The sequence below is a fragment of the Apis dorsata genome, unplaced genomic scaffold, assembly GCF_000469605.1.
Source record: "Apis dorsata unplaced genomic scaffold, Apis dorsata 1.3 scaffold_598, whole genome shotgun sequence".
Taxonomy (NCBI): Eukaryota; Metazoa; Arthropoda; class Insecta; order Hymenoptera; family Apidae; genus Apis; species Apis dorsata.
The window spans coordinates 665,185-678,007 of record NW_006263802.1 but is presented as its reverse complement, the minus strand read 5'-3'; the positions used below and the strand labels follow the sequence as shown (position 1 = coordinate 678,007).

Sequence of the window (12,823 nt, the reverse complement as noted above, 5' to 3'; positions counted from 1 at the left end):
AAAGCGGGTAGGATTGAGCCTCGAGTTGCGACAGGGGGGAGGGGGAAGGGAAGGGGGAGAATCTCTTTCGCCCTCAGCTTCTCAGGAAATCTGATACGGTTCTTCGTGGTATCGCAAAAAACTTCTCTTTCCCTCTGCGAGTTTCCCTCCCTCCCTCCCTCGCCACGCGAAATACTTTCTATCATCCCAACAAACGTTTCACCCCGGATTGGGGCGAGAGATAAGGTACCGCTAAGCTATTATCCACATTGCTTATTGTCCGTGGCTTCCGCGGAATTGACTGGGAACTGAACTCGCTATTCAATCGTTGATTGCGTAATTGTTTTTCCATTTCGCCATTGCAATCTGGATTTCCCTTCTTCGCCTTATTCCCTGGATTGGCTCGAAGGGCAAGAAAATAGGAAGGATAAGGCGGTGGGGAGAGAAAAGAAGGTTTGTCTTTGATTAAAGTACTCGTGTAAACTCGTGTTTGAATATTCAATCATTTTCAATCTCTAATATATTTGAATATCTATCTATTAGATAGTTTGACATCGCGATATAATAGGGAAATGAGGAGGAATATGAGATAGGATGGAAAAGAGATATCGATGTTTTGAATATTTATGACAAATGATTTTTTCGCAAGCAATTATTATATGATTGTGTATATTAATTTGAGTTTGGCTTTATTTAAAAGAAAAATCAAAAATTCTGTAAGATCCACGATTCTATTTTTCAAAATTTTTTAGTTAATCGTTTCATTTATTACTATGAAACTCCTTGCACCAAAAAATAAAATAGGTATCTCTTAATATTTGTACTTCTATCCTCGGAACGATTGAAAAATGAGAAAAATCCTTGTTATTTTTTTCCTTTTCACGGAAAAGTGCGACACAAGTAAGGGAATACTGAAGTTTGAGATTCTTGAAATTCGTTTACCGCACTTTCGAAATCCTCTTAAGGGATACGTTCCTCGCGGAGAGGTAATTTTTACACGATTTAAGATGACAAAATAAAACGCGGGAAAGAACTGGTTGTTACGGTTGTACGCAAAGAGACGCGTACTTTTGTGCAACCGAGCAGAGATTTAACGCGAAATTCAGCCGTGTGCATACATGGTGAGGGGGTAAGAGTGACAAAGAGAGAGAAACGTGCGCTTTTTCGACGATGGAGAATCGATTGGACACCACCTCGCCTCTTGCAAGTCACAGTAAACAGAAAGTAACGCCGAAACTCTCTCTGCCGCAATAACGAATAACGTGGAGTCAAAATTAAAGACGCGTATATAAACATGAAGACTAGAGATCGAGAGGATATTGCTCTGCCCTGTTTGCTGCAAATCGCTAATCAGAACTATCTCATCTGTGTGCGCTATTTTCGGAGGCCAGAGCAATTTTAATTAAAACATGCCGTGCGTTTTCATTAAACCGCCGCGATATATACTCGCGGAACATACGCCAGATTTATGCGGAGGGAAAAAAATGTACGCGTCACACGACTAGAATGCCTCTTTTTCATAACATTTCTAATCATAGCCAAAGGAAAAATATCGTGGAATTAAACGAGGAGAATGAATTATTTTGCAAAAATAGAATAGCAGATATACAGATTGCGTTATTGTTACGAATATTGATATTGGTAAATAATTAAATTACTAGAGAGTATAATGAAATAGCTGTAAAAAATAAAATTATAATTTATCTCAAGAATTTAGATACTAAATTAGATATTAAATATTTTCATCAATTTTATTTCGATAGAAAGAGGTATATACTCATGATATCCTATTATAGCGATATGAAATATTGGTTTTAATTTATAGAATATTTTTAGAATATTGAATTTAATTTGCGATAGTGATTTATTTCATGTGATTTAATTAAAAAGAATTGCCCGATGTTCTCATTATATATAAATATATTTGTTCAATATAAAATAACAACTGCCATTTTATAACAAAAATTAATTATTTCATTAGCTCGCGTTATTATTAAAAATTCTCATTAAATAATTGAATTTATTCAAATTACCTATTGCCTATAAACTTCTATAAAGTCTATCCTGCTACAAAAAAATTAAAACTCTAATTTACTTTAAAATCCAAGTATCAAGTATCAATTTCACTAATCCCATTTCAATTGCAAAAAATGGTCCATCATAACAGGTGAATATTTCAACGTGAAGTCACAAATTCAATAATTCCAACATTCCAACATTACGTTTCATAAACTGCTACGATCGATGCGCTCCTTTGAAAGATCATAACCGAATCGAAAATTGAAAAGAGCAAACCAAGCAGAGAATTACGTCACGGCGGGAGGGAAACCGTAACGACAGAACGATCCTGTAATGAGTATGTAGGTTGGCCGGTTCTTTGCTAAAGGGTACGCGTTACGCTGAAGTACCATACTGTCTGCGCAAATCCAATTTTACGAGGCTCGATCCCAGCGGATCGAAGTGCATCGCCTACACCAGGGGGGATGCCACGCAATACGCCGGTCTCTGGCATGACGGAAGCTGAATTCCACGGGGAGTCCGAGCTTTTGGCGACTTAGCTAGGCAAGCGTGGCTGGCCTTGGATAGCGGCCTCCCAGCCCGGTGTTGGATGACTGGGGGCTGTGTGTAGCGAGAGGAGGGACGGCAGGAGGGTCAAGACGAAAGAGGAAAGGGCCGAGATACGCTGGAGGGCGGAGAAGCGGTCGAGAGTTGCCGGCAGAACCGATCCCGTGCTATCGTCGGCAGACGTATAGCCCCTCCGCCTTTGAGGGCTTCGTGAAAAAGAATCGTATACAGAGAGAAAGAGGGAAGAGGGCTGGAGGCAAAAATCGTGCGGAAGTGTACGCTTCCACAAATAACTATAGTATTTTACAGTTCTCCTCGTCTTCGGCCATAACTGCCCGGGTCATACGGTATCATAAATCTCGACCCTGTAACTTTCTTTTACGCTTCGCCAGTGATATCGTGGAACGATGTAAACTGAAATTTAAAAATCTGTCCATCTGTATGATCGTTAGACGTTAGATTGGAAAACTCGGTCTTTCCAACGTTACTTCGCTCCTCGTTCATTTTTAACTGCACTTTCGTTTTTCTCTTATTCGCGCGTATCGTCTTTTTCCCTCTCTTATTTCCCTCTCTCTCTCTCTCTCGCGCTCTTTCTGCCTCTGTTACTGCTGGATATTCTCTCTTTGCGTGCATGTGCTATTAATGTATAAATGGGAATGTTGTTAGTTACTAATCGCAATGACAGTCGTAGAGAAGTGTGCACGCGTTCGTTCTCGCCTAGAGTGCTTAACGGAGAGCTGATTTTGCAACTTTTCTAGGACAAAGGTGCATTCGTAATTTCGGAAGTTGTAACGAGGCTGCTTTGAATTTTGATGAGCCACGGATCGGACACCACCGTTCCAGCCTTTCCTTCGTTCCCGGCTCAAACTGCGACCCGACATTCGCGCTAATTTCAACCGTCCCACGTTCGATCCTCCTTCCTCCGTTTTATCCTGATTACAGTCTTAAATGCCACTATTAATTAACTCTCTGCATATGCCACTCCGGGTGTCGAGGGATAACTGACGCTTCCCAAACGTGTTTTTAACGCCAGGCCCGACTTAAGTAGAATTTTATATCCTTTCCCCTTTCTAAGAAACCAAATAAACTCGTCTCCTTTATTGGATCGGTGTTGTATCGTTCTTTGTGCCCGGCAATTCTAGCAATTTCAACCGGGGAGGATAAAAAAAGGAAACGCGGAACGTAACGTTATAAAGCGCGACCGTATAGACGCATCCACGAAGTTGAACGAATCGCGTAAACTGATTTGCATGAAAAGAATGTAAATCGTTCGGACAAAGCAATTTAGGCGGCGGCTATACATAACTCCGTCGTATCAGCCGCCGTTTTAAAAGTAGACAGCTCGCTCGACTTCCGTTAAATCGCGCTCACAATCAGTCGTTGCAATCGACGAATTGCGGTTGCGCCGGCCCTGGAACACTCTTCGTGTGGGGGGTAACTACCAACTCACCCTACTCCCTCCCCCCGCTGCACTTCAACCACGAAACACACACACATACACACACACTCGTTCAACGCAACTTCGCGAGATCGCGTATACGTGCATGCATCGCCACGAGTTCGGTCGAGGTAGTAAGTCGAGTGCTTTCGTGTATACGCTACTGAATAAGTGGCAGCGTTCGTGTTGGTGAGAAATTCGAATGTGTGGCGGCGGCATAGTACGAAGATCGGTCGGCAGTGGCGCCACGCTCGTGGCCGAGCGCACTCACAGCACAGACTCCGTACAGCCGTAGCGCCATCGAGTTTCGCTTTTCGTCGTTCTCGGTACGTCGCTGCGGGCCGTGTAGCCAGACGACAGTTTGCCCTGTGTGCCTGGACGGGGCGGGTGTAATTTCGATCGTTCGCGTGGTGACGTTACACACGTTTTCGGAGCGGTATCGCGTGAGAAAAAAGTGACATTAACGGTTTCGTATCACGGTTGCACGGGATAAAATTGTTCGCACGCGTACGAACTCGACACATGAAGAGAAAAATAATTGGTGCAAAGTGGACGAGGAAAGAAGACGCAAGTAGAACCGGCAACGATTCAAGGAATGACCCCACATGATCGTTTGCGGTCACACGACGCTTTGACGAGTCGCGATACGACGCGATGATATCTTCCAGGTGTTTATTATTCCCACCTTGACTACATCACGCGTGGATTTTTTTATCGCCTCTTGTCCGTTATCTGATTAGTGTGTTCGGTGTGAAAGAAAATCAAAGTGTTTTAAATCGAAAGGGAAAGAGCAAAGGAGAGGAAAAAGTTTTGTAGTTTTGTTTGTTTACTCCGGTTCGTCGCACCACGAGAGTCATGGGTGATGTGTACACGCTAGTTAGTGACCTGCTCGTGAAGGATACACCCGCGGACAGAAGAAAAATCGACCTGACCACGCCACTCGCAAGGGTAAGTCTGCTCGACTTATCTTCTCGTTAGTTTTCTCTTACGATACTCCGTGTTTGTCATTCCTTCGTTTATTACGCGGCCTCGTGTTCTCCTCCGCTTTGTTCTGTTTCGATCTCGGAAAATTAAGGATGGTATCACGGCCGGAGGCGAGGAAAAAAGACCACTGCTAGGGGTCGAGACGAAGTATCAAAAGAGAGAAAGAGAGAAAATGGCTATTGTGGTCTCTCGATCCTTTTTCTTCGAATACTTCTGCTCCGATTTATGCGCGTTCTCTTTCTCTCTCTTGCTCTATCCTCCTCCGATCCGTACGCGCGCTTTCTCTTCGTCTCTGTCACGTTCCGTTCTCCTTGCTCCGTTCTTGACTGGTTCGAGAACTCGGCGTCGTTCTCTCATCGTGTTCTTTTTTTTTCTTTCCCCCTTTCTTTCTTTCTTTTTCATCGTTCGGAGCAAGGTGACGCCTCGAAGTTCGACGAATCGAAATGTGCACGCCTAGCGCGTTTAGATTATTACACTCGACGAGAGGCCGCTTTGTGCCAGGCATTGAATCACGTACGCGGATGAAAGATTAAAGTCGGAGCGCGCGTGCGACGATTGAAGGTGGATCGTCTTTTTGGCGCGATCGAACTGTCAATCGCAACCAAGGGATAGAACCTTGGGTAAAGACGGATCGAAAGTGTCAAACTCAGCTGGTGGGAGAATGGTGCTCGAGAAATCTGAGACGGTTCATCATCGATCATCGAAATAACTCTCTATTTGACTTTTCTAATCGGATCGGAATTCAATACGTTTCTTAATCGATTAACGTTCCTCGTTGATGAATTTATCATTGATGAAAGAAACTGGAAATCCGTTTGGTATTAAAAATTCGTTCTTTCTATGTTGCTGATGACATCATAATTATATTTACCAATGTAACAGACGCTGCATTATGTGTTTGTATACGTTCGTACTACAACAAGTTGTACCGACATCATCGTATACGTAGATGGAATATCTATAAATAAAGTAGTTTTTTATTTGATTATCTTTGCGTGTTGTAACAAAAATTTCTCGGAATGATTCGTAACTTCGTTAGCTTTCGTTTTCTTTTTATTATTATATTATTATGTATTCTTTTTTTATACACATAACATTAATTAACTTCTATATTTGAAATGTTATTACGTTAAAATTTGCATAATAGAAATTATGCAATAATAGGATAAATAGTTAATTTATTTATATATAGTTAATTTCATTATGTATTATATTCTGTATATATCGTGATCATATAGCAACAATTATTAAATCTTTTTTCAATTAAAAAAATATAAATGAGACGAAGTAAAAAGGTTATTTATAATCGTATTTTAAAAGATTATTTTAAATTGAATAGTTTTAAAAACTTTTGTAGACTGTTAATTAAACGTTTCAAGAATAAAATATACATATAGTATCTTTTGTTAATCATAATTGAAACTATACTTATTTTATTCCTGATGTTTAATTGAACGTCTAATCGTAATAAGCAGATTCAGAAATCAGAATAGATTTATTTTCTTTTTTGAAAATAAGGGAAATAAACAATGTAGTTTTGTAAATACGCAATTATTAATTATTATCTCTAAAATAATCATAATTTATATTTGTTCTTTTCAAAGATTGGATAATAAGAAACTGAATAAGAAATTGAATAATAGAATCATCAAAATTAAACTATTTATTTCACTGAATCAAAGATCTCGTTAACTAAATTATATATAACTATATATAACTTAAAACTATTGATCTAATTAAGTTAATTTTTTGTTTCATTTAATATTATTTAATTTAAATTATAATTTGAATTATTTATTAATTTTAGAATTCGATATTATTAATAAAGTATCGTTGATCATCTGAAGTTTATTAATTTCTTCTTATGATTTTATATTTTATTTTATAAAATATTATTTTATTATATTATCATAAATTTTTTAAATATATAATATAATGAAATAGATATATAAAGTAGGTATTTATAGACGGTAGAAATATAAGAGATTTCTTTCTTATTATCCAATCTTTTTAAATCATCAAAATTTAATTAGCTTCTAAAACGTATATGATTTTATTACATTAATAATTAATGAAAACAATTTGACCTATTTCGATCAAAGGTCTAATTAATCAAAAATGAGAAAAATATCACATTTAAAATTCATCCCTTTCGTTTCCTTTCTCTCTCGTACATTTTTTATCCGCATAACAATCAATCAGTATATTAAACGATAAAAAAGTATCACGAAACGTTGAGTACAAACTTTTTTGCTGCCAATCCATTTGAGAAAATAAAATTCTCGTTCTCCTTCACCATTATCATTTACATCTACTTTTTCCGTTCGTAGCTGTTAATTACACAACGAATTTCTTTCTCTTTCTCGAGTCCTTTTCTTTTCCATCACGTATATTCGTGACATCGGGAATAAAAACGATAAGTACCCGTAGCGTAAGAAAGCATAATAGTTTCCACTGAGCGATCCGAGATTGCGAGAAGGCATGCAAACTATCTCGAGTAGCCCGAGTTATTCGAGGCTTACTATTGCGTTTTCGAATTGCTGTACTTCGTTCCTCTCGTAAGTTTCATGGAAAGTAAGGCAAGGAACCGAACACGGATAGAAACAGGGACTCGAAAGTGGAGGTAGCGGAGCTAGTTTCTTAACGGCGCATAATAATTATTGTGTTGTCGTATACAGAGGCACGAGGCTTTCGAGAAGTTTATTACGTCGGTGGAAACGAGCTCGTTGAATATTCGACCAGATCTTATTCAGAATTCCGCGACACGATCGTCAAAAATTCGACGAGCATGAACAACGTCCGCCCCGGGCTCTCTCGGAAACTCCGTGATCGTGCAGATTAAATATTAATCCGGGCGGTGTTCGGTATTCGGGTAACAATAGCGGGGGATTCGCCTCCTGTTACATCAATATTAATTGCCTCATCAACGTGTTATCGGCACCTTGGAGAATTTCACTTTGGATCCGAAGATTCAAGTGTAGTGCTACACCCCCCCCCCCCTTTTCTCGGTTTAAAAAGGGGGTAATTATCGTGAGAATTATACGCGTGTGATGCCTCTTTTGAAATTTCTACTTGCACGGGTATTTTTCATTCGGTTCGTTCTTTTATTCGCGATGTGTGACGTCAGATTGGGTAACCATTTTTATACGAGCGACACAGCAAATTGGCCTATATACGAATGTATATGCATAGTCGACTTTTGCACGCGAATTAATAGGCAAATATTCGATTTGTATGTTTACGGAATTCGACGGAATGTTTATATCGAATCGTAAAACGAAGTGATATATTACGTATGATTTATGTATTCATAATATTCGACAAAATCGTTGGTTTATGAGCTTTAGATAATTAATTAGCTATCATAATTAACGAAAATTCTGTTTTCAATGATACTTTGTGCGTGTTTTCATATAAGATTTCATATAATCAATTATATGAAAATAAGGAGCAACTTCTTTCTTTTTAATCAGAAATATCATTTTGAGGGAGTGAAATCTTGAAATTTCAATATTTCCATTTTTATAATACAACTTTTTAATAATATTAGAATAATATTTTAAATATAAAATTTATTATTCTCTTGTAAAAATATTTTCAGTTATATTTAAAGAAACTTTTATCTCTATTATCGTTCAAATAAAAAGCGGATGAAAAGCCGATTTCTTTCTTAAAATAAAAAAAAATCACGAAGAATGAAAAACGGCAAAATCTTTAGATTGGTCCAATAAAATTATTTTGATTTAACTTGTCGTGTATCAATCACATATTTCTTTGTTATTTGAAATTCTTCTGATAAATACCAATCTCGTAAATATATCAGTATATATATTGCAAAGAGATAACAAGTTAATGAAGAATAGTCGTATTACCATTTCTATGATTTTTGAAGCTGAGATAACGCGACCCAAGTCTCTTTTATGTTTTCAAACTTTTCTTATCGGCGAGTCGACTCGCACTTAACCGTGAATTAGCTTAACTTGGAACTAATTTTTGTTCCTTCGCTCGCTAACCTAACGATAATTGAATTAACAGGGGGAAAAGGGATTCTCGAGCCTCGGTTTCCTCCTTTTTTCTTTCCTGGTAGGGAAAAATTACACCTGAACCTTAGGGGTAAATAGAAATGAAATGGAACGAAATGATGGAGCATTATCTTGCATTAATGCATCCAATGGCACACTACGAGAAGCTAGGGGAGCTCGCATATGTCACTTATAAGCTTTCCACATAGGAGGTGGTGTGTTTAAGACCGCACATGGCGCTCTTGTGATTGCGTCCCTTGCACCGCTTTTGTGTCGCGTCACAGTCGTTAATAATGCGTAATTAATAACCTTCCTGGCTTGACACATTTACACCCTGCTGTTAAAGGAATCAAAAGAAATTAACGTATTGAGAATTGAATTATTTTTGTCGCGAAGATTTGTAGTAACAGATGAGATTGACATTTATGCAACGATGTTATGTTGCAATATTATTTGCATAATTTGTATTATGAACACGTTGATAATGTGGATATACAAATTGATATTTGGTAGGTTCGCGATCATTTGTCATGGAAACTCTGCAGGCGAAAGACTTGTGTTCGTGTATGTTATAGAGTGTTGATTAGCAATTAGTGTAATCGAATTATCGATTAAAAATGATTAACATACACGCGGCTAATTGCACATTAGATTGAATAGAATGTTTTAAGCGTTTTAATTAGATGGTTATATATCTTATGCGAACTATACGAAATAGTATATGAAGTCATTTATTCTTTAATTTACGTTTCATATGTTTTTTTATCTAAAACCTTTAATTTCTTCGATGGTAAAAAGATCTTCATATAATTTTCGATAAAGTAGTTTAACAATTTTTGCATGTTTACATAATTTTCATTTTCAAATAATGAAATTATGTATTTTTATTCGCTTTAATATATTTATAAATGAACAGTTTTAGTAATTTTGAGTTCCGGCCTTGCAAAATTTAGAAAGTATGATTTTATTAAAATTTGACTCTAGAATACAAATATATTTGTAAGAAAAAGATTATTCAATTTAATAAGAAACAATTTCATAGAAATTAATTTTATTTTATATAATATAATTTTTCTTAAAATTAGAGATAGTTAGATAAAGATAATTAAAAAAAATATAAAAATAGAATAATTATACTACTATTGATTTTATCATTTGTTAGGTTATTATTATATATAATTAAACTCAACAAAACTAATTACTCTTTTTGTATGAAAAGTTTTCAGAAAATCTGAAAAATCTATCAAACGATTATAAAAAAAGCAATAATACTATGTTAAGCTTTTTATAATTACATCCCCTTCCTTTTTATTCGATCGTTGAAAAATACATTTAACCCTCGTAATGAAAGTTTCATATAAATATCGTAAGGTCAGGGGTGGAAACTATTCTTCTTACACTCATAGCCCGAAAGATAATAAAAACTCATTAACGTATAATATTAATGAAACTACGTGATGATTTTAAAAGTTACGCTCTTAAGAGATGGCTCGCACAAAAGGGGATGAAATTATAGGGTACAATCTCGAAACGAAGCCGGTAGAGGAAGACTCAACTTTTCATTTCGGATTTACTCGTCGTAAATTAGACGAAAATAGCAAAGTAGAGAATACTTTTAGTATCCGCGCCACTAACATAACTATGGCGTAAGACAGTCTTGCCTGCCTACGAAGTACTCGCCGAGGACAAGCTAGACCGGTACTACCGCTTTTTCTCCCCTTCTCTCCTTCTCTTCTCTCTCTTCCGTGAGCGCACAGCCTCGCATACACGCGCGCAAACACACGTACATATGTACACAGACTCGAAGCAGAAATGCTCGACCATTCTTTCTTCTGCCTACCTGGTCTCTTTTTCAAAGGCTGGTGTGCTCATGCAGTGTGCAGAAGATCGCGCGCTGCTTTCTATCGTGACTCGTGTAACTCGAGGGCATAATAATTATCGCAAAACGACGATTCAGTTATGACTTCGATATCTCGGATGCACTTGGATGCACGCGTAGCCGATATCGTTGTTCTCTCGAGGAAAGTGTTTCGCGTGCGCACTTCGTCTTATCGACTTTAAACGTATCATCTTTGACCCCGTATTCAGGGCATGCCGGCGTTAAGGATGCAGGCGGTCTTGAAATTTTACCGCCGCTCTCTGCCCACCTACCACGGTATCAATAAGATGATATCTCGATGTTCCATGTGAACGCGATTCGAATTCGACGTTACGTTTCTAGAACTCGAGAGTTCGCTTTTTATTTTGGGCCATGATAACGTCTGTAGGTCACAGTCGTTTCGATAAGAGAGTTGACACAAAGTTAAACGATAACCGACACGGTGACGAGCTCGTGATTGACGAAATTGGAAGTAAACGCAGAATTTTTTTATCGGGATTTATTCTTTATACAACTTTATACAACAAATAGAGTATCGTTTAAACATTTTATCATACATGAATCGGATAACAAAAATTTCATTTCGATAATAAAAAAATTCGAAATGATTTTTGTAATCGAATTAATATAAAAATTATTTAAATTATACGCGATTGTTATTATTTAAATTATATGAGGTTGTTATTCTTGGAAATCGAATTAAATTTGGATAATAACATTCGTATATCGTATGCTGTGAAAAATACACAATATAATCAAACGCGAAATTGAAGCATCAATACAGATTATACTCACGAACTCTTATACGCACTCGAATCGATAAATGTGTGTTGATGATACGAAAAGTTAAGGCTCGCATCGATGAAATACATTAATACGCGCATATCCAATCGTTGAACGAATTCAATGAACGAGTTGTAACGTGTACGATCTTGAATCGGCTCTGGAGGCCGAGATTGCAGCTATTGAAGCATCTCTTGGAACGTGCTTTACTTTTTTTATGCGATTAAGAACGAGCAATCGGATCGGCACCGCTTTAATCTGTAACTTGAGTTATCGTACCGTTGTCGAGATAGATTAGCAATTCCATTCGATTGGAAATGGAGGAATTTTGTCGTTACCTTATACGCGACGACTTCTTAACTTTGCGCAATTCAAATAGGATGAAAGCTATAAGATCGATGAGATTTAATATGGGATTATAGCAGGAATCTGTTGTTTTGTTAACGAGAGAGATCTTATTTTTATTCTTTTATTAGGAGATAAATTTAGCTTCTATCATTAAAATTTATTAAATTTTTAACTTTGAAATCGAAAGACAGAAAGAGAGAAGAAATGTGTAAAAATATTTTAAGAGAATTATTTAAATTTTATATTAAGTTATATTAATAAATATATTTCACACTCAAAATAGAATATATTTCGATATCTCGAATTCTTTTTCGAATATCTGATTATTCAAAATCCTCTTAATTCGATTATTCGAGTATGATTACTGAAAATCGATAATTTAAAATTACACAAAAAAATTAAGTATAGATAATGGAAATGCATTTTCATAAAATATTTTCATTTTACTTATATATATTTTAGTTATATATATTATTCGAATTAAACTTTTTATGAATGATTTAAAAATTAAATTTCTTCTGACATATTATCGAGGCAATAAAGAATTATAAAATTATGGTAAAAACAAGTATTTCATAGCATTGCTTGATTAATGGAAGTGAAGCAGAAATTAATTTCTGCCTGGATTTTCATCTCACTGGAAAGCATACTTTATAAATTGTTTAATACTTTCGAAGAATTTATATTTTTTATAATTAGAATCAATTATGATAAACTTCGTTAATAGAGAAGCCAATATCGAATAAAGATTAATTGTCAGCGAATAATTATTGTCTTGCGTTAATCGTATATACAAAAAAATAGTTCGATACGGTGTTGGCTGCT

The 12,823-nt window shown here is 36.5% G+C and overlaps 1 protein-coding gene across 1 annotated transcript in view; it reads left to right on the top strand.

The window, feature by feature from the left end:
• The first annotated feature begins 4,171 nt into the window (after positions 1 to 4,171).
• Positions 4,172 to 12,823, top strand: part of LOC102680671 (leucine-rich repeat and immunoglobulin-like domain containing-NOGO receptor-interacting protein 4) — a 448,888-nt gene continuing 440,236 nt past the window's right edge. The window contains exon 1 of the mRNA XM_006621177.2: positions 4,172 to 4,930. Coding sequence (XP_006621240.1) covers positions 4,838 to 4,930 — 93 coding nt within the window. The 5' untranslated portion in view covers positions 4,172 to 4,837. The remainder of the gene's footprint in view (positions 4,931 to 12,823) is intronic.